Source organism: Meles meles, chromosome 19 (assembly GCF_922984935.1).
Source record: "Meles meles chromosome 19, mMelMel3.1 paternal haplotype, whole genome shotgun sequence".
NCBI lineage: Eukaryota > Metazoa > Chordata > Mammalia > Carnivora > Mustelidae > Meles > Meles meles.
The window spans coordinates 52,463,331-52,484,682 of record NC_060084.1 but is presented as its reverse complement, the minus strand read 5'-3'; the positions used below and the strand labels follow the sequence as shown (position 1 = coordinate 52,484,682).

Sequence of the window (21,352 nt, the reverse complement as noted above, 5' to 3'; positions counted from 1 at the left end):
GCAGTGGACGTGCACTGGGAGGGACTGCGGGGGCTACTCTGAGGAAAACCCAGGCCCAGCGCCTGTGAGGACCCGGAGATGGAAACATCGTGGGTGTATGACATGGAAAGGGGGGTCCCCTGGGTTGTGCCTGGAGTGGAGGCTTCTGAGCGAGGGGCTGCCCCAGGCCAGGAGGAAACAGGCCGGCACCTGGAGGCGGAATGGGGGGGTGAGGGAGGGCGGGGCAGTCCGGGCAGAGGAGGATGTGTGATTAGACGTTCCCTCAGGGCCTTCAGGGTCTCAGGGGGAGACTGAGGCAGGCCCGGCTTTCATCGGGCTGGCAGCAGTGCTCTTGGAGGGAAGGTGAGGAAGTCAGCGGGGGTTTCCTGGGGTCAGAGGACCCCACTGAGTGGAGATGACCCACCTGGGCCAGGGTTCAGGACAGTGGACCTCGCCCACGGGAGACCACAAAGCACCAGGAAACAAAAGGCCTGAACTTTATTATTAATTCTCCGTCAACACCGTCCCCGCCCGCCCCCCCAGCCCCCGTGAGAAGCCTGCAGGGGTCAGAGGTCACCAGGCCTCAGGGCCAGGAGGGCCAAAGCGCCTCAGAAGCTGCTCCTGGTCTTCCAGGTCCTTCCGCACCTTCTTGCGCATGTAGAAGATGGGGCAGTCCCGGCTGTGGGTGGGGTGGGGGTCAGGGTCAGGACTGGGGCGCTGCCCAGCCCAGTGATGGGGCCGGGGCCGTTCCCAGGACTTTGGCCCCCGCCTGTTGCCCACCCAACCCCCCTCAGGGGCAGGCTGTTTGCTCAGCGGGCATGGGGGGAACCGTAACAGCGGGCACCCGCGGAGACACTGGGCTCCACCAGCCGTATATCACCTGTCACCTGGCGTGGGAACCAGCCCCGCCCACCCGTTCCCTGGGGAAAGCCTGGCCCGCCCTGGGGGAGGGGGCTGGGCCACGGTGCATGTGTGTGCGCGTGTATGCATGCGTGTGTGTGAGAGAGAGAAAGAGCAGGAGAGAGAGAACTGTGGCCATTTCCTGGGCAGATGCTGGCCCCCGGAGCAGCGCCCTCCCCACAGCGAGGCCGGGACACCCAGAACACCAGCCATTTGGGACAGCGTGCCCCCCCACCTCAGGGTCAGGGCTCCGGTCCCCAGGCCTTGGGAGCCTGCAGGGAGGGCCTGCGTACCTGGTGCAGATGACATCCTCGTGCAGGCTGCCCTGGCAGCGCTGGCACTGGGTCCAGAGGCGCGAGAAGCGCTCCTCCAGGGCGTTCAGGTGGGACACCTGGGGGTGAGACAGTTGAAGGGGGGCCCCGGCCCCCGCCTTGCCCTCCCCTCGCCATCCCCACGACCCCCCACCCGCCCCGCCTCGCCCCTCACCTCCTTCTGGTAGAGCTCAGACTCCCGAGGCTGGCAGAACTTGCACACGGCTCCTGGCAGAGGGGGCGGGTCGGCACAGGGGAGCTGGGGCCCAGCCAGAGCCCGAGCTGCCCTGTCCCTGCCCCTTCCCCACCCGCTGCCCATCCCGGCTTCTGAAAGTCCCCAGAGACAAGAGAACAAGGGAGCGAGTGTGCGGGGGGAAAACTCCCCGGGGAACTCCCGGGGTGGGGGGCCCAGGACCCTCGAGGGGGTGCCTGTGAACGGGAGCTCCCGCCCAGGGACTGAGGCCCATCCGGGTGGCACTGCCAGCTAGGAGGGCGGGTGCCAGTAATCTCAGTGATAGAGGAGCTGGGTGGAGGGTGGAGGGTGGAGGATTGGGGTCCCCCCGAGGGGCTGGGGTCAGGGCTGGAGTCCGGCGCTCACCCTGGTGGTTGAGGACGGTGCGGCAGCCAATGCAGCAGCTGTGGCGTTTGGCAAAGGCCAGAAGGCCGCCCACCTTGCCCGTGAGCACCGTCTTGCAGCGTGTGTGGTCACCCCCTGCAGGTGAGGGCAGGCAGTGGGCCCAGGTCCCCCCCCAGACCGCCGGTGCCCCCCTGCTCCCCTCTGGGCATTGCCCCTGAGTACTCAGCAGCACGGCTTCGGCACGGCCCTCGCCCAGGATGGGCTCAAAGATGCGCAGGAGCGGCTTGGCAAGCTGCTGCTCCAGGTAGTACTGTGTGTCGATGGGCAGGCTGTGCTCCAGCACAAAGAGGGGGTCCTGCAAACACAGCGGCCGGGGGCCGGGGCTGTGGTCCTCAGCAGGCAGCGGGGTGAAGGGCACTGCAAGCCATGGGGTGGGGCTCCCTGCCGTGATGGTGGGCAACAGTGTGGGGCAGTCACGGGACCCAGGTGCCGCCCTGCAAGGGGTGGTATCAGTGGGAGGGCAGGGATCCGGGATGGTGTCGGAGACCTCAAGGGGGTCCCTGGCCATGAGCTGTGATCCATGCTGGGGTCCATGGGTGGGGGCCCTCAGGTTATACCAAGCAAGGGTCAGAGGTCACCTATTGGAGGGGGGTCGTGAAGGTGCACAGTAGCTAGAGGCGAAGGCCAGAAGCCAAGATATGAGGGGGCGGGACCAGACCTGGAGACTGAGGAAGGGGTTGTGGGGGTCGGAGGTCACTGGCCATCAGGGTGTAGAGGGGGAGGACATGAATCCTAGAGAATTATGGGTTGGAGAGCAAGGACCAAGGACACAGGCACAGAAACAGATGGCAAGACTCAGTGTGCACAGTGAAGCTGGGTCTTCTTCTGCAGGGGGAGGGAGCGGGGTTCAGAATAACGCGGTGGGGGGGCCTCCAGAGGGCACAGGAGGCCTGGGAGAAAGGCATCATGGAGCCAACTCCCAGGGGTGTGTTGGGGGCGGTTCTCAGGGCCCTGTGGGGCCCACAGAGGGAAACACCCTCCCCGCCAGGCTTGGAAAGCAGAAGTGAGAGCTGAGGGGAGCTGGGCGGAGCGGGCAGCCCAGGTGGGCCTGACCTCGGACTTCATGTAGGCAGCCACGCCCTTAGCAGCGCCGATGATCACGTAGGGGACACGGTCGCCCAAGCTGGGCGCACTCCCGGGGTCCCGCTTCCTCATCCTGCGGGGAGACCAGGGAGGCCAGGCGGTGAGGGCAGGTGGGCTGGCAGGGGTGGCCGGGGGTACAGGAAGCGGTGCCCAGCTGGCAGGAGAGGGGCTATTTCTGAGCGGTCCCGCACACCCGCCCGGGGCAGACCTCTCGGCCAGCTCCACGTGGGCCTGCTTGCCGGCGTAGTCAGCAGCCGCGCGGGTCAGCTCCTTGGTGATGACCAGCTGGGAGATGTCAATGCGGTTACACAGCAAGTCGGAGATGACGTCCTGCGCGTGGGCCACAGCGCCCGCCGGGTCTCTGCAGGGCCAGAATGGGGTGGGGGGTGTCGCCAGCGGCTGCTGAGGGCCAGGCTGGTACCTCCACCACCCCCAAGGCTGGGGGGCCAGGATGTGCTCTGGGGCCCAAGGCAGGGAGGGATGTGGCCAGGCCACAGGCTGCAAGGTGGCTGAGGCGGGGCCTAGACCCACAGCTGTCCCACCCCACACTCTTTCCACCGTTCCGCCACTGAGGACGAGCTGGGCCTGACACCTGGGTCCCCAGGGGAGGAGGGGGCTGGGGGCCGGGACTCCTTGGTCTCAGGGGAGGGGATCCCACCCACCGGTCGATGAGCAGGCGGCGCAGGGAGGCAGTGACGAGGTTGGCCACAAGAGGGCAGTTGTCCCTGCGCACGGCCTCCAGGCCCTTGCAGTCCATCCGATCGTGAGTATCCGGCCGGGAGGAGAAGAGCAGGCCGGCATACCGCTTCTTGCTGATGAGCAGGTAGGGAAAGTAGACCTGGGGGAGGACCCACGGCTAAGACCCGAGACTTCCAGAGGCCCGAAACTTCCCTCAGAAACTGAGGACACACAAGGCTGATCGGTGCCATGTGGGATGGGGACACTGGGGGACATGGAACCTAAGACTCCAGCGCCTGAGCCCAGGGGCACCCTCAGCATTCTAGGGGCCTCAGACATGAAATAGAGACTGGGATAAACCTAGAGATAGGTCCTAAAGCACAAGACCCAGATGTGGGGGTGTAGCCTGGACAGCCCCACATCTGGATCTGGGACAGACCTGAGGCAGACAGGGGTTCAGGGAGCTGAGACTTAGGCCCAGGAGTGAGCCCTGACATGGGGGCTTCTCAAAACTGGGAGGCTCCAAATTTGAGAGCAGGTATACCCAAGACCTGACCCTAAGTTTGAACCTTGGAAAGAACATGTAGTGTGTGTCCCCAGACCCCAGCCTGATTCCTCCTGCGTTCCAAGGAGCACTGGCCAATGGCAACCCAATCCGGGATTCACCCCATCAGGGTCCCCAGCACCTAAGGCAGCCCCCACACCCAACACCAGAGATGCTTGAAGACTGACAAGGTTTTCACAAAATAGACACCGTCCTGCGTAGCGAAGCCCAAGGCGTCAGAGGTTTTCAAACTTGAGACAATCCAGGCAGCAAAATTCCTCAAAACTGGGGCATATGAACATGGAGAATGGGATACCCAGAGTACCCAGAGCAGGGCACCCCAAAAGGAGAGACCCTGAGCAACACTGGGGTTCTCCAGATGCTGACATGCCAGGAGAACTTCATGTGAATGCCTTCTTACACTTTGCAGGCCCCGAAAATCAGAGATCCTCTGAAACCTGGCTACTCCAAGCCCAAGGGAGGTCCACTTACCTTTTCAAACTCCAGCCGGATGGGCGGGGGAAAGTGGCCGGATACCCAGTCAGCGGCCTCCCGCCCTAGAGCCATTGCCTCCGCCACAGACGAGACACCAAATCGGCACATGACTGAGTCAGTGTCACCATACACCACCTGAGGAGGGGTGTGTGTGACTGGGAGGAAGAGGGGAGAAGGGGGCCAGCCCCCTGTCATTCCCCAACAAGTCCCAGCCCCATCTCTGGGCAGCAGGTCGGGTAGCCTCTGACCTTGGCGTTGGCGCCATAGCCATTCTCCACCGTGTACTTGGACTCCACCAGCTGCTTTGTTTTCTCAATCATCTGGCGCCCGAACCCAGTGACGCTCTGTCAGGGAGAGAACCAGCCAGTGAGGGCCCCGGAGCCATCTACAGCTCATGGGCTCAGGCTGCCACCTCCACTTCCTGGGGGCGTGGACTCGGCCAAGGGACTCCGACCCTCTGAGCCTTGATTTGCAAAATCTACAAAATGGGGCTACTAAGCTGCTCCTTAACGGTCTGTTGGAAAGAACTGGGTCCCTGGCCCAGAGCTCTGGGCACAGAAGAGGAATGACTGCAAAAAGTGCGTGTTGGCAAGCTTGACGTTGGAGAGGCCATCGACACTGTGTTTCCCTCCACAGAGGGGCCATGACATGTGGTGACACTGCAGGCAGCTCTCCACGGTACAGGACCACTGGCGCTCCCGGCCCCTCCCCGAAAGCCAGCAGTGCCAGCCCACATCTTTGGGCAACAGGAAATAACCCTATGTGATAAGTGCCCCCTCCCCCCAGGGTTAGGGTTGTGCTAGTCTCATGGAGAAACCTTACAACAGTCTTACTTTACAGGAAGCTGCAGCTGGGGCAGTGGAGGGCTAGGAGCACACACCAAGGAGAAACGGGTATGACTCTTCTGTTTTGGTTTGTTTGGACCCAGTCAGAGATCTCTGTCTTTTAACTGGAGTGTTTAGGCAACTTATATTTAGTATAATTACTGATCTTATCTGGGCTTAAATCGACCACTGTATTATCTTCCTTCTGTGTGTTCCACCTATTTTGTGTTCCTTCTTCCCTTCATCTTTTCCTGGAATGATTCCATGGGTTTTTTTGTTTTGTTTTTGTAAGCCTGAGAGACAACAATAAGAAATGAGGCTAAGAGGGGCGCCTGGGTGGCTCAGTGGGTTAAAGCCTCTGCTTTCGGCTCAGGTCATGATCTCAGGGTCCTGGGATCGAGCCCCGCATCGGGCTCTCTGCTCCGCAGGGAGCCTGCTTCCTCCTCTCTCTCTGCCTGCCTCTCTGCCTACTTGTGATCTCTCTCTGTCAAATAAATAAATAAAATCTTTAAAAAAAAAAAAAAAAAGAAATGAGGCTAAGAAACAGATAAAACAGAGGGACAGAGAGAAGAGTGAAGAAGGAAAAGAGAGCGACAGACCAGGAAGCAACAGTTCTGATTAGGGCGCTCCAGGGGAAGGAAAGCCAAACCCTCCAGGCCTGGCCTTTCCTCTCACCGGCTGGAGTCCAACAGCCGAACACCGCCTCTTTCCACCAAGTAGACTGGGGAGGCCCCAGGGACTATGGAAGGCCAATGAGAGGAGTATGGGTGGGATGCACTATGGGATGAACCTTGCCAAAGAGAGGCCTGGCTTTTAGAGGAAACCTCTAAGCCCTTGAAACGTCCTACCTAAGATAGTGTCTTTGTTCACCTAGGACCTTGGACTGTACTACCATGACTCACAGTGAGGCCTGGGGCCATATGGTATCAGCCTGACCTCTGTCTGGAGGGTCTGGAGAACCGAGTAACAAAGGTGAGTCACACAGAGCTCCATGCTTATGTGACTGACCCCCAATAAAAACCCAGGACACCGAGGCTCGGGTGAGCTTTCCTAGTGAGAAACACTCTGCGCACGTTGTCACACACCAGTATCAGGAGAAATGAGCACTGTCCATGTGACTCCACTGGGAGAGACAACTAGAAGCTCTGTGCCTTCGCCCTTGGCAGATTTTTTTTTTAATTTTTTTTCAAGATTTTATTTATTTGGCAGACAAGAGATCACAAGTAGGCAGAGAGGCAGGCAGAGACAGAGGGAGGGAAGCAGGCTCCATGCCGAGCACAGAGAGCCTGATGTGGGGCTGGATCCTAGGACCCTGGGATCATGACCTGAGCTGAAGGCAGAGGCTTTAACCCACTGAGCCACCCAGGCACTCTGCCCTCAGCTGATTTTAATCCCTACGCTTTAACTGTTATTATTAAAGTTATTAACTGTTATTATATTAAAGTCATAATCGTGAGTATGTTCTGAGTTCGAGGCCTTCTGGTGGATCACTGGATGGGAGTGTGATCTTGGAGGCTCTGGGATTGAAGGTGCGTGGGAGTGTACACAGGTCTCTCCCACCCAAAAGCCCAGCTACTGGCAGTTCTTCCAAGTCTTCCATGCAGAGCCACATGAGGACTGACATAGTGCCCAGGTCCAGAGGGAGCTTCCCATGGCAGGGGGCAACCAAGTTTGGAATGTGCTAAGACCCAAACACCAGTGCAAGGGGCTGGACAGGAAGACCTTTCTAAGGCTCTCTCAAGCCATGAGCTGAGGCACTGATCCCAGCTTGGCAGTACCTTGGACCCAGATCCTCTGTGGTCTAAGCATGGATCTGTTTCTCCATCGGAGCAGCAGAGCTGCCTCTGGTAAACAGGCCTGGGACCCCACTGTGGGGTCTTCTGTCCACATCCCCTCTGAGCAGGGCGCTGACCAAGCACTCTGCAAGCACCACACAGCTGGGGTGGGAAGGAGCACCCTCAAACTGGCTCCTTCAGCAACAGAGCTCACACAGCGCGTGAAGCGTCAGAGCCTGGGTGCTACTGGTCGGCCTCCAGCAGCGCTCCAGCCCCCATGAGCCCTGTTCTGCCCATCCAGCTGGTAGGAACCCGCCCTCTGCATCCCTACCCTCATGGGCACCAGGGGAGGAGGCGGGTGGGGTCTGTCAGATGGACTATGATGAATGGAACGAATGAGCAACGAACAAAACCTCTGCTCACCCTGCCACTCCCCCTCCCTCCTGCTTCATCTGTCTGCAGAGGCCCTGGCACCAACTGCCTTCCTATATGCATTTACAGCTGTCACCATCTGTGTGCCCATGAGGCTGCACGCTGCAGGAGGGCAGGAACCCTCATCCGTTTCGCCACCTGCCAGACCCACAGAGGATGTTCAGCAAGTTGGGGCACTGCAACCTCCACCACACGGAGACCTGGTTCTCCTAGGGAGGGGCTATCTGCTCCCCCCTACCTACTGAGGCAACTGAGCACTCACCTGGGAGATCTCCAGGCATGGCAGCTTGCCCACCTGGGCACCAGTGAAGCCATATACAGAATTGGCGCTCACTTTCAATGCCAGCTGCCGCCCATCCAAGACTTGCCGACGCAGGGGGTCAGTCTCCTTGGCCAGCTCAGCCTTGGCCCTGGAAGGACAGAAGCAATGGCCACTGATGCAGTGCCCCAGGTTTCAGGGAGAGAAGAGAGGCTGGGGTTGGGCTCTGGGCCTTTCTAGAAATCGGTGCCATGTACCGTTGTGCAGGCTGTGCACTGCACAGAGGCACCCAGCAGAGGAGGCAAATGGGAGCTGTTTGGAGGGGTGTCTTGTTCTAATTCACATACAGCTGCAGTTAAGTTTGACATGGCAATTCTGGGGTGACCATGAGGGTGAGGGATGAGGAGCAAGTCTGCACAGGTGTGGGTGTGATGCTCCAGAACCCACCTCTTCCGGGCGCTGAGCAGGTTCTCCAGGATCTGGGGCAGCAGCCCTTTCCGCACTGAGGTCTTCACAAACTCATCCCCTGTGGGTGTCTTGATGAACTGATCCTCAGTCAGACTGGGTAGGAGGATGGGGAGGACGGCATGAACCTGGCCTCCCCATTACTTCCTCCTCCAGATCCTTCAGGCTCTCCCCACCTCTTGAATCTCCCCTCACCACTATTTCTGGGCTCCTGGCCCTGTCCTGGCTAAAGCTGGCTCACAGGCAGTCCTGGGGTATACAAGGATGAAGAGGGGGGTCATACCCCAGTTTCTGGGCGGCCCCAGGCCGCAGAAGCGTGGTATAGCACAGGTTGTGGGCCATCATGATGGACGGGTACAGAGAGGAGAAGTCCAGGGTGGCAATGGGGACATCATAGTACCTGGGGGGTCGAGGAGGAGTCAGTCCTGGAAATCCCAAGCCACCCCTACCCAGCCACGGGGCCTCACCCTTTGAGGGGCTCGATGACTGTGGCCCCCGTGTAGTCCTCGCCACCCTCTGTCTTCACCACGGGCATCAGCAGTCCCTCGCGCATGGCCTAGGAGGGGAGAAGTCGGGAAATGGAAGGCAGACAGACGTGGGCAGACAGGAAGAGGGAGGAGGAGGAGCACGCAAGGACATCCAGGTGTCACCTCCCAGGAGACACAGAGAGTGATCAGAGGCCAGGAGTGGAGACTTGCTGGGGGTGTCGTGACCGGGCCCACCCCTGGCTCCACCCACTGACCTGCCGCAGCAGCTGGGACACGACCTTGACCTGCTGGCCACGGCTGAGCAGGTAGCCGAGGGGCACGCCGGTGACTCGTGCCATCTCCATGGCATTGACCAGCACCATTAGCCGCTCTAGCAGCCGCAGGGGCAGGAAGGCGTCCTTGAGGCAGTACACGGCCAGCCGGCGGCGCGTCTGGTCATTCCCATTCTGGGGACAGGCACGGGTGGCATCAGGGGAGGAGGCTGTGTCAGGGAGAGGGCGAGGGTCTGGGTGCAGAGTGAGGAGGGGGGGGAGGTCAGGGAGCTGACAGGGTAAGAGGGAGGAGGGGGCCGTCTGGAGAGCAAGTGTGGACCAGAGATGCGGGTGGGGCTGCAGGATAAAGGACGCAGTGCCAGAGGTCCTGTGAAGGGGCAGGAGTGGGGACTTACACCTATAGGGTGAGGTCACAAGTCAAAACCAAGAGGTCAAGGTGAAAGTCAGGACAGCTGGGAGGCTGAAGCCCCCTGGTCAGGAAGGTGGGAGGCCGAGGTCAGAGGAGTCGACAAAAGAGTCAGATGGGGGAGGGGAGCAGGAGATGCAGAGGTCAGAGGTCACAGGCCAGGGCCGGGCACCTGCAGGTCGGTGATGATGCTGTGCTGCACGTCCTCCTTCTGCTCGCCCAGGAAGTGGAAGCTCACGGCGTTGAGCGTGTAGGAGCGGAGCTTGTGCTCACGCAGCAGCACCTAAGGCAGGGGGTGCATGGTGGGCCCTGGGCCCCAGCGGCCCCGTGAGGGGAGCACCCACCCCGCCCGGCCGTGTACCTGCAACATGTCCATCTGCACGCGGCCCACCATGCTGACCACCTTGCTGTCCCGCCGGCCAGTCTGCTTGGACTGGAAGGACGAATCCCGGATGTTGGAGCGGAGGCCAGACACGCGGCCCAGGAAGGGGAACGTGTGCACCTGAGGACAAAGGCCGCGGGCAGGATGGGGCTGCGGTGGGGAGCCTGGCCCAGATCGGGGACTCCCACCCCCATCCCAGGGCCGCGATGCCACCCATGATGCCATGCTCTTCCCGCGGAGAGTCTGGAAGCAGGAGCAGTTCTGATGCAGAAAAGCCCTCTGCGGCCAGCAAGGCAGGGATTGGAGGTGAGAGACAGGAGGTCAGGACAGGGATAGTCAGAGGCCTGATGGCTGCAGGGCTGAGAGGCTACAGATGGTGCCCTGTGGCTGGGGGAGGGGCAGAGTCGGGGATGATGGTGAGCTCAGTGGGGACACTGTGTGCATGGGGTGAGGGGCCTGGGGAGAGCTAGGTGGGAGCCCAGCAGGGGGCAGCATGGAGAGCTAGGCCTGAGGTCAGGAGAGACAGGGGCGGGGCAGGAGAAGGAGGGAGGGCCAGGGTAGAGAGGAGAGGCCTGAGCCAGCGGAGTAGCAGGGCAGGGGGGCAGAGGGGAGAGGAGCAGTGTCCCATGAGGAACTGACCAGGATGGACTTCCTGGTGCTGTTGGAGGCCATAAACACTTTTTTTTTATAGCATTCGATTTTCTTAAGTAGGCTCCATGCCCAATGTGGGTCTTGAACCCACAACCCTGACATCAAGAGTTGCACGCTCTAGTGACTGAGCCAGCCAGGTGCCCCAAACGTGATTTTTAATTGTCATTACAAAATTGGCCAAACGTAAGTAAAAGAAAGAAATAATACAATATGACCTCCATTGTGAGCTGAATTGTGTCTCCTCACATCAAGGCTTTGCCATACGCTTCAAGGAAACTTCCCCACTGTTCCTTAATTTTTGCTGACATATTTTGAAGTCTAGAAGATGCTATACCCTTGCACGTTTCAGTCTGCCCCTCAAACACACAAGCCCCTCCTTACTTAACCATAAATGCCCTCCTTGCCTCTGCAAAAGCCACAATCACCTTCTGGACTTCGAGCAGGGCAGGGATGGGGCCAGAGCTAGGTTCTCAGTGAGGTCCCTGGAGCCGCTGGGGCGGTGGGCTGCAGGTTCAGGGCAAGGCGGGCCACCCACCAGGGACAGAGCCACAAGCCAGAAGGCAGCGAGGAGGAGCAGGGCAGCTGCCCGCCCCTCAAGCCCCCAGTGGGGTAAGCCTCCCCGACCTGTCTGCCCTACCTTGAGAGTCTGGGCCCGAGAGATGAGGTATGGAAGGTCAAAGTTCTGGATGTTATAGCCGGTGATCACGTCGGGGTCCATGGCACGAATGAAGGCTGACCATGCCTAGGGGTGGGAGCACACTGGGTCACCCTGGTTGGCATCCTGATCATCCCCCTGGCGTGGGTCCTCCCCACTCCTGGAATATTCCAGAAGCCCCCCCAGAACAACCCTAGAGCTCTCGTGCCCACTGTAGAAAGACTGAGCAGGTGCTTCTGAAAATAACACAGAACCCAGAGGGGAAATGTTCACCCCTGCAAGGTGAAGGGGTCTGAACCTGTGGACCGGGCATCTCAGCATCCAGAGGCCTTGAGCCTGGGATGTGGAGGCTGGGTGGGGGGTTCTGAGGAAATGAGGGGAAATGGAACAAGAGCCACCTGGAGCAGCTCCTCCTCCCGCTCGTAGCTCTGCACTTTGGCGCCCAGGATAGGGGCACAGGGCCGTAGGGTGAGTGCCAGGCGCAGGAAGGGCTCCGGCTCACCCCAGCGCAGGCCCAGTGAGCAGATCTGGATCACAGGGTCCCGCTCAGGTTCAGGGAAGATGCCTGCATAGGGAAGAAGAAGGGGACACAGGGGACCGGGCTCCTCCTTTCCCTTCATGACACATCAGGGGGGGCTGCAGCTCCGAATCTTCCCGACGGTCTATTCCCCTCTGCCTCCACTGCCTAGAGACCACACGCAACCGCGCAACCCACCCTGGTTCCCCTCTTGTCCCTCTGGCCCTCTCCTTGTCCCTCACAGACCGGGATGGTCCTGCCCCAGGGACTTTGCACTTGCTATTCTTTGCAGAGGCACGTGTGCGCTGGGGGAGGCTCCTCATCCCTCTCCGCAAGGCTTGCCTCATCACCCCTGAGGCCTTCCCTGCCCACCTGTCTGAGCTGCCCTGTCACTGTCCGCCATCATCCTCCTTCGATGGAGAATCTTACAACGACCTGTCCATCTGCATGTTCACTCCCTTCTCCCCGAGTGAGCTCAAGAAGTATGGGGACTCCTGGGAGGAGACCAGCATGTCACCAATATCTGAAGCAAGAGCAGGAGGAGCTCCGGGCCCTGGAGACAGACCTTTGCGACCAGCACACTCGATGTCAAAGCTGAGCACGCGCAGGGGTGCGATTCGCTGCCACTGCCCTTCCGGCGGGTGACTGACCACGTCAGACCACAGCACGTCTGCCTCTAGCTGACACAGTGTGGCCTGTAGGAATGGGGCCTGTCAGTGGCTGCAGGGTCCCGGCTCTGTGGCCCCCCTACCCCTGGGGAGCCCCATACCTTCCCCTCCGACCTCAGGACATATTTCCCTGCTGGGAGTTCCAACCAGTTGCAGCCGACAATGTCTGTGTCCACCATGAACCTGGAGGGGGTGAGGATCAGTGGGCGGAAGCTGGCTGGGGCAGTGGGGGGCAGCGGGGGTGGAGGCTGGAGAGAGGCAGGGTCTGTACCGGATCTCAAAGTCGACATTGGCCTCATAAGGCGCGAAGCTGGGGGTGCCCAGGCCTGCCACACGGATGCCCTGCTCCAGGAGGCGGCGGGCAGGGGCCATGAGGCGTGGCAGCGCCAGGGTGATGCGTAGAAATGGGGAGGGGCCATGCCCGTGGTACCCGAACATGCCTGCGGACAGATGAAGCTAGCACCGGCCTGGAGGGACCCCAACCCGCCTGGCCCCTGGGCAGCACTCACTCTCCCGGGAGCACAGCTCCACGGACAGCACCGCCGGCCCCGTGAGCTCCTTCCCTCCACGCTGGTCCCTGCTGATGGCGGCATTCAGCTCCCGCTGCAGCTCCCCCAGGTGGTCAGGCCCAAAACCTGGCCGTGGGAGAGCTTGTCAGAAGCACTAGTGGTGGGGTGGGGCAGGGGCCTCCAGATGGGCGGGGGCGAGAGGGGGTCTGGTGGGTCAGGGCCACTCACCAGGGGGCGCCGGGGTGTAGAAGTAGGGTGCGAAGCCCTGGATGTGGCAGCAGACAGACACGCCCTCGTCGGTGACTCCAAAGGCACGGAGCACTGGCACGGGGTTGCGGGACGGCTGGGGTGCCCAAGGCAGGGGCTGTGCTGGGCCTGGGGGTGTCATGGGATAAGGCAGGGGCAACTCCCACAGATTCCTCAAAGGCCTGCCTCCCCAGCCTCCTCCTGGGCCAGGAACACAGCCCCCTAATTCCTGCATCTTGGGGTGCATCTCTCCACTGTTCACTCTGCCCCGACCACCTCCCTGCTAGCCTCCGTTTCCATCGTTGTCCCTACAGTCCGTTTGCCACTGTAGAGCTAGAGGGAGTCTTTTTTTGCAAAAAAGTATTTCCTTTTAGAAAATACTGACTTTGTGGGTCCAATGTTATGAGCTCTAATACACATATGTAGATTCTTGGAACCGCCACCAAAATCGGGCACAAGACAGGTCTGCCACTCCAGACAGCTCCTGAGAGATGTGCTTTCATCACAACCCCTCCCACAAGCCCAGGCCCTGGTGGTCCGTCTGCTCTCCATCATTCTACTTCTGTCGTTTTGAGACTGTCCACGTACACGGGACCATAGTCTACTGGCTCCTGTCACTCTAGGGGAAATATCTAGGGTAGAATTGCTTGGTCCTAAGAAAAGAGTAGATTTGGGGCACCTGGGTGGCTCAGTGGGTTAAAGCCTCTGCCTTCAGCTCAGGCAAATAAGTAAATAAAGTATTAAAAAAAAAGAAAAGAGTAGATTTAACTCTTGTATCTCAATAAAGCTAGAGGAGGAAAAAAGGGTAGGCTGAACTCTAAGAAACTTCTAGGCTGTTTCCCAGAGGGGCTACACACCACAGCATTCCCCCTGGGAGGGCGTGAGCAAGCAATCCACCGGCCCGCGTCCTCGTCAGCCCTTGGTGTCCATGTGTGGGTGTGAGCTCTTCTAATAGGATGTGTTGTGTCTCGCGGTGGCTGTCATCTGCATCACCCTGACAGCCAGTGACCCTGAGTGTCCACCCCAGTGCTGATTTGCCACGGTCTCTCCTCGAGTGAACTGTCTGATCAAGTGTTTTGTCTCTTCCCAGACTGGACTGTTTTCTGTTGAGACCTGGATGTTCTTTACATATTTGCGATCCTGGTTTTGTGTCCAGTGTGTGGATGGCGGACATTTCCGCCCTCCCAGTCGCCTGTCTCTTCACTCTCTCACGGGGAGCCTTACTAACCTGCGAATCAGCGTGATCTCTGCAGAGCCAAAGGCTTTCCCACCCATGCGGAATGGAGCCCCCACGTCCTTGCCTGGGCAGACAGGGCCTCACATGCAGCCCCTTCCCCCCATCTTTGCCCCCTGCTCCAGAACTCTCCCTCCTCGGACCTCAGAGATGCGCAGTCTGGCACCTCCGCCCTACCACGTCCCTCCATAACCCTCACGGCCACCCAAGGTTCCATTTCCTTTTTTATTCTGCCTGTCCTTCCATAGGTGAGCCTTGAAGAACAGGGACTTGGTCTGACTGAAATAAGGCCCGTCTCAGTGCAGATGCTCAGCTGTTCCTGACTGATACCAGATGGACAGAGGGACGGATGGACGTCAAACCACAAGTGTCTCCCCTCAGCAAGGAGCCAGCTCTTACCTTCAGGCCTCAGTTGGAAGATACTCCCCACCTCCAAGAAGCCCTGTGGGACAACTGTGCCCCCTTCCCCTCTTGCTGCCCCTCTGGGCACCCACAGCCCTGGTCACCTGCGTGGGCACTGTGGGTCCATCTCCCCCCTCAAAGCCCAGGGCCCCACCTCCCACCCACCAGGCCTCTGCCCACCGAGCTCACCCACATAATGGTCAATCTCCAACTGCTGGAAGATGAGAGGCTCCGTCTGGGGATCCAGCGGGGGCGGTGTGGGCCGCAACCAGCGGGCATCTATGGCCACTGGGGAGAACTGCCCTGGGTGTGGAGGGGAGGGAAGACAAGCAGGGTACATGGAGTCATGGTCCCCCAGCCCAGCCCATGACCTCCCAGGTGGCATCTGATGTATGAAAGGGAAGTCAGGTGGATAGGGCGCTCTGGTTCAGGCAGGTAACTCAGGAGAGATTATGGGGTCAAGAGTCAAGGTCAGACTCGGAGCTGTAGGCAACAAAGGCGGCATACTAGCAAGGGGTCAAAGGTTAGCACTTTGTGTGGGCCAGAGGTCAGAGGTCACAGACAAGCTCTATGGCTGACCCAGTTCACAGGCAGAACGGGTGTGGGGATGCAGGGGGTTCCCGCTCCAGGTCTCACCATCCACTGCTCCGTCCAGGCCCGGCTGCACCAACTCCTCCTCCTGTTCCTGCAGTCGGTGCTCGGCCTCCATCTCCTCCATCAGCGCCAGCTCCTCCTCAAACTGGGATGGCTGACACGGTTCCTCCTCATCCCAGAGGCCGCCACGGGCCCGCTTCGGGGGCACCCCCGGCCCTGGGCCTGGCCGCCGTTTGCCATCCATCCTGCCGGGCAAGTCAGGGCTTGGGAGGGTTCCTATCTTCTTCATGGCCCCTCATGCACCCACCATGGCCAGGAGCCTTTTGGTCCCTGGAGGGCCCCGGGAGTAGCATGATCGTGGGGTGCCGGCACATTCCTTGTGCCAAACCACCATGAGTTACTATAATGACAGCCCACTCCCCACCTCAGTTTAACCCTTCCGTCACATGCGCAAACCTTCCGCACCCCTTCACCTGGCCGCTTGCCCACAACCCCCCAAAACTCAGTCCTTAGCACATTCTTCTCTTTACCATAAACCTCTGCCTCTGGCACCGTCGCCCACCGGTGTCCCCACCTGCCCAGGCCTCCATTCTACAACTGGGCGGCTGACTGTTAGGCCGGTCACACTGTGCTGGGTGCCAGGCAGCCACCTGAAACACAAATCTGATCTGGTCCCTTCTCAGCCCAGAATGCTTGAGAGGCTTCCCATCCCCCTTCAAAACCAAACCAAACCAAAGTCCTTTCTATTTTGAAATATTCCAAATTGCCGGAACTAGTTACCCTTCACCCAGAATCCCCAAGTATCAATTTGTTCCCACACTGGCTCCATCAGCCCCTCTATCCGTAATATGCACACGTCAGCACATTATCTATTTTCCTGAGCGTTCTGAGTTAGCTGCCTGTCAGTCAGATACCATGCCCCTTGACCCCTGCATACTTCAGCAGGTATTGCTGAAAGACAAGGACATTGTCTCTTCCTCTTTTTTTTTTAAGTAGGTACCACACCCAATGTGGGGCTTGAACTCACAACCCTGAGATCAAGATTGGCGTGTTCTAATGACTGAGCCAGCCAGGCACCCCAATGACATTTCTCTCTTTTTGAAGATTTTACTTATTTATTTGAGAGAAAGAGAGAGCACGTGCATGAGTAAGGGTAGAGGGACAAGCAGACTCCCTGCTGAGCAGGGACAGTCCCCCCACCCCCCCAACCCCCGCCATGTCATGACCTGAGCCGAAGACAGATGCTTAACCGAACAAACCACCCAGGCTGTCTAAGGACATTCCCTTAAACAAGGGCAGTGTGATGATCAAATCCAGGACATTTAACAACAACTGAATAACACCATAAACAAAGAGTCCATGTTCCAATTTTTCTAACTGTCCCCCAAAATGCCCTTTATAGTACTCTCCCCCATCCAGGATCCAATGTAGCAAACACAACGAAAAACCAAAAAGAGGCTGCAATTTACATGTTTATATGTTTTCTGATTTTTTTTTTAAATAAACTTGATTTCTTAAGTTTATTTAAGTAATCTCTATGCCCAACATGGGGCTCAAATTCATAACCCTGAGATCAAGGGTTGTGTGCTCTTCCAAGTAAGCCTGTCAAGTGTCCCTGTTTATATGTTTTCTTGATCGCAACATATAAAAAATTATTTTTCAGTATGCTTTGACAAGATGTAGTGGCATGAATTACATATCCTCTGGTAGGTTTGACCAAAGACCGTATTCAGGCCCATTCGGGTTGCTAACTTCCCTACGGTTCAGTTAGAGAATATTCTGCCTGAGCACATGCAAATCACAAAACAAAGAAAGCAAAGACAAATGTTAAAAGACATGAAACTAGGTAAAGGGCATACAGGTGTTCTTTGTACTATTATTCTTTTGATCTTCCTATAAATTTCAAGTTATTCTAAAAAGAGAAACAAGTTTTTAAAAAGTACATGTCTCCCAGCATCCAGGCCTGGAGAGAGATTATAGATTATAGGAACTGGGCCCAGTGGGGAGTAGATAGGTCAGCTGCCCTGGCTTCCTTAACACCTCTGGATCCCATAAGTGCTCCTACCCAACCCTATATCCAGTCTCACCTCTCATCCTTTGTCCTTTTTGGGACTGACACCTTGCCTCGAAGCTGCCACAGGAAGCCCAGCCCAAGACTACATTTCCCAGGGTGCACTGCTAGGGATGGTCATATTGTTGAGCTATCCCATGGAATGACTGGGAGGTGTGCAACTTCCAGACAACCTTCAAGGGAGGCTTGCCTCTATAGCCTCTTCCCCCTTCTCGATGGCTGGCATGTGGATATAATGGTGGTCAACCAACCCTGACCATGGGGGCATGGACAACACTGCACGGAATTCAAGGCTCCGAGACAGAAGGAACCCGGGCCCCTAGACAACTTTCTGGGGGCAGAGCTGCCTACCTCAGGGCAGTTGTGTGGAGAAATACACTTGGGTCTTGCTTGGGCCACTGTGCTGTGGGTTCTCTGTTACAGCAGCTTAGCCTAGACCCTAACCAATACAGCATAGACAAACTCTGAACTGACGGGGGATGTGTGGTTGCAAATACTTCTCAGCGTTAGAAGCAGGCAGCTACTGATAGACACACAGGACAGACGGATCTTGAAAGCATGCTGCCTGGAAGAAGCCAGACACACGAGTACACACTGGAGGAACGGGGAATGTTGCTCAGGGGCATGGGATTTCCTTTTGGGGGGATGAAAATGTTCTGGAAGTAGACAGAGGTGGTGGATGCATGAACATACTAAATGGTTAACCTCAGGGGTGCCTGCGTGGCTCAGCTGGTTAAGAGTCGACCTTCAGCTCACGTCGTGATCTCAGAGTTCTGGGATCAAGGCCCACGTTGGGCTCCCTACTCAGTGGGGAGCCTGCTTCTCCCTCTCCCTCTGCCCCCTGTTCATGCTCTCTCTCTCTCAAATAAATAATTAAAATCTTTAACTTACCTACAACTGTCCACTTAAGAACCTGTGGATTTCACTGTATGTCAATTCCACCTCAGTGAAAACAGGATAGCTGGAAAGCCAGTTCTGCATCTAGGGGTTTATGCTAGAGATAAACTATCACATATGAAAATCTGCATTTACAAGGTTATTTCCGGCAGCACTGTTTGTGATCACAAAAGCCTGGAAACCACCTAAATGTCCCCACCTGGGGGACTGTTTAAATAAACTACATTAACTCTGTTCCATGGAATATTATGCAGCTGTGTAAAGGAATGAGGAAGCTCTCTATGTACTGATGTGGATGGCTCTCAAAGACCTATTGTTAGAGAAAGCGAGGTGCAGAATGGTGCACTTACACTGTTATCGTCTTGTAGTAAAAAAAAAAAAAACGTCTGAGGTGCCTAGGTGGCTCAGTGGGTTAGAGCCTCTGTCTTCAGCTCGGGTCATGATCCCGGGGTCCTGGGATCAAGCCCCACATCGGGCTCTCTGCTCAGTGGGGAGCCTGCTTCCCGCCTCCCTCTCTCTTCCTGCCTCTCTGCCTACTTGTGATCTCTGTCTGTCAAATAAATAAATAAAATCTTTAAAAAAAAAAAGTCTAAAAAATGTTTGCCCTGATGCTTCCATTAGGAAGCAATCAAACCAAAGTAAGGACTGGACTGCAAAACTACCTGTCGGGAATCTTCAAAAATGTCAATGTCACAAAAGGGAGGGAATAGGGGCAGGAAAGTTTTTTTAAAAGATTTTATTGGGGGGTGCAGAGGGAGAAGAAGACTCCCTGCTGAGCAGGGAGCCCAACAGGGGGCTTCATCCCAGGACCCCAAGATCACAACCTGAGCTGAAGGTCACTATCAGATGCTCAACAGAGCCACCCAGGCGCTCCAAATCATGTTTGTTTTCAATGCCTAATTCTGGAAAGATAGGTCATAAACTGGTAACACTGGCTTCGTGGGGGCGCAAGGGACAGAATGGGACAGTTTATTGAGACCAAAGTCACACACCAAATGGCCCATGCATTTCAGGTGTAGAGTTCAGTGGCTTTTAGTATATTCAGAGCTTGTGTAACCATCACCATAGCCAATCTTAGAACCTTTCCATCACCCAAAAATGAAACCCTGCACCCCTTGGCCATCACCCTCACTCCAGAACGTCCCCACCCCACTTCTCCTAGCCCCAAACAAGCACTAAGCTACTTTGTCTAATGCTACAGATTTGCCCATTCTGGGCATTTCCCATACGAGGAACCTTAGAATACATGCCCTTTGGAGTCTGGTTTCTTCCACTTAGGATAACGTGTTCAAGGTCTACCCGTGACACGGCACAGGTCAGTGTGTCCCGTCTGTCTTTCAGGTCTGAATACTTCCTCACCATGCAGCTGTATCACGTTGTGCTTAAACTTCCGTCTGTCTGTCAGTGAACAAGGGGCTGTTTGCACCTTTGACCTATTACGTCTGCTCTGACCGTGCACGAGAGTTCTTCATAGGACAGGAAGACTTGGGACAGACTCTCCTTTTGTGACTTTTGAATGCAAACTGTTTCTGCAGGTGGCTCATCTCACAGGAAGGAAAAAGCCTGGAGGTCACAGAGACACACAGAGTTCCGACCTGCAGGGAGAGACCTGGAGGGTATAGTGGGAGAAGGAAAAAAACCCCTATGTGTGCCTCTCAGCTGCCCAGGCACAGGACAGGAGCTGGGGAAACATGGTGATCTCTCCTTTTCTGGACCTTCACTGGCAAACGGACAACAACGCCAAGTGGGCCCTGGCTAAGATGTTAGTTTCTGCAACGCTCCCTCCTTTGGTCTTCTCGTCCCATCTCTCCCAATCCCGTGGCCTTCACTGCCACCTCTGTGCTCACCGGGCTTCCCGTCCAGATTCTGGGGCAGACCTCTCCCCAGGGTTCCTGCCTGACAGAGGCAGGTGCGCACCATGAGGATGTCTGTTTCTGCATCCCACACTCCAAAGCCAGGCCCCTCATCTCCCTGCAAACCTGCTCCCGACAAACTCCCCACAGTCTCCCCCAGTTCAGCAAAGGGCAGCTCCCATCAGGCCAACAACATTGTGTCACTCCAGCTTCTCCTGTCCCCTCAGACCACATGTTTGTTCCACCTACAAATCTCATAGGCTCTACGAGACCTGAGTCTCACCACTTCCCAGCGCCTGCATGGCTCCCAGCCTGGTCTCTCATAAGATCCTCTGCAGTTTTCTTTTGTGCATTGCTTTTTGTCTGTCTCCCCGTGCTGGAACATGAGCCACGTGCCCAGCACAGGGCCTGACTTTGGGATGTGTTTGCTGGATGAGATCGCCCCCTTTTCCAGCCACTTTACTCCTCGGCCTCCACAGAGACTCCACTCCAGTTCAACTCTTCCAGGCCACTCATTGGTCCCTCGAGGCACCCACTGCACCTGGAACTGCTTCAGACTATGAGCACCTCAAAAACAGGGGTCAGGGTCTCGCTCAAGTCGGGGTCCCAGCATGACTCAGCACAGAGCCTGGAACACGGGCCACTTAAAGCTGTGTCAGTTTAGACTCCTCTTGAGGACCACCACCACTGCAAGTCTTTCCTGAGCCCCTGCTGCTTCTCTCGCCTCCCCAAGGCTAGCGCTGCCTCGTATCGGTTCAGGGCACTCTAGACTGAGATCTCCTATCCTCCACCATCCCAACTGAATTATCATTGGTTCCCCAGTGCCCAGCAAAGGGCCTGACGTAAGCTCAGCTGACTGAAAGAAGGCCTGAAGAGAAGAAAGGGCACCGCAGGAGAAGGGAACAGCATCGCAAAAGCCATCATCCAGTAAGGCACCTTCTCCAGGGTACAGGAGGCTTGGGTGGTGACATGCAGCAAGGAGGGGGAGAGACAGTTAACCACAGTGACAGGGAACCATAGGTTCCCGACACATACAGGCGGGGCTATAAAGCTGAGAAACTAACATCACTCTGCCCACTCACTGCCACCTCAGAGTGGCGCCCCAAACCTGCTCCTCCTCAGCCT

General features: G+C 57.2%; 1 protein-coding gene and 1 pseudogene across 1 annotated transcript in view; one reads left to right on the top strand and one right to left on the bottom strand.

Annotated features, from left to right (window-relative positions):
- Positions 1 to 312: 312 nt before the first annotated feature.
- Positions 313 to 21,352, bottom strand: part of POLD1 (DNA polymerase delta 1, catalytic subunit) — a 22,196-nt gene continuing 1,156 nt past the window's right edge. Inside the window, exons 2-27 of the mRNA XM_045988203.1 lie at positions 15,449 to 15,651; positions 15,002 to 15,115; positions 13,159 to 13,305; positions 12,931 to 13,056; positions 12,693 to 12,861; positions 12,523 to 12,604; positions 12,319 to 12,448; positions 11,635 to 11,801; positions 11,219 to 11,323; positions 9,910 to 10,050; positions 9,721 to 9,831; positions 9,125 to 9,316; positions 8,850 to 8,938; positions 8,666 to 8,782; positions 8,365 to 8,478; positions 7,921 to 8,068; positions 4,876 to 4,971; positions 4,625 to 4,762; positions 3,573 to 3,748; positions 3,119 to 3,271; positions 2,881 to 2,983; positions 1,990 to 2,122; positions 1,789 to 1,902; positions 1,366 to 1,418; positions 1,173 to 1,270; positions 313 to 658 (exon numbers count right to left, since the gene is read on the bottom strand). Of these exons, the coding sequence (XP_045844159.1) occupies positions 553 to 658; positions 1,173 to 1,270; positions 1,366 to 1,418; positions 1,789 to 1,902; positions 1,990 to 2,122; positions 2,881 to 2,983; positions 3,119 to 3,271; positions 3,573 to 3,748; positions 4,625 to 4,762; positions 4,876 to 4,971; positions 7,921 to 8,068; positions 8,365 to 8,478; positions 8,666 to 8,782; positions 8,850 to 8,938; positions 9,125 to 9,316; positions 9,721 to 9,831; positions 9,910 to 10,050; positions 11,219 to 11,323; positions 11,635 to 11,801; positions 12,319 to 12,448; positions 12,523 to 12,604; positions 12,693 to 12,861; positions 12,931 to 13,056; positions 13,159 to 13,305; positions 15,002 to 15,115; positions 15,449 to 15,650 (3,324 nt within the window). The 5' untranslated portion in view covers position 15,651 and the 3' untranslated portion in view covers positions 313 to 552. The remainder of the gene's footprint in view (positions 659 to 1,172; positions 1,271 to 1,365; positions 1,419 to 1,788; positions 1,903 to 1,989; positions 2,123 to 2,880; positions 2,984 to 3,118; positions 3,272 to 3,572; positions 3,749 to 4,624; positions 4,763 to 4,875; positions 4,972 to 7,920; positions 8,069 to 8,364; positions 8,479 to 8,665; positions 8,783 to 8,849; positions 8,939 to 9,124; positions 9,317 to 9,720; positions 9,832 to 9,909; positions 10,051 to 11,218; positions 11,324 to 11,634; positions 11,802 to 12,318; positions 12,449 to 12,522; positions 12,605 to 12,692; positions 12,862 to 12,930; positions 13,057 to 13,158; positions 13,306 to 15,001; positions 15,116 to 15,448; positions 15,652 to 21,352) is intronic.
- The window catches only part of LOC123931360, a 16,875-nt pseudogene continuing 13,606 nt past the window's right edge, over positions 18,084 to 21,352 (top strand).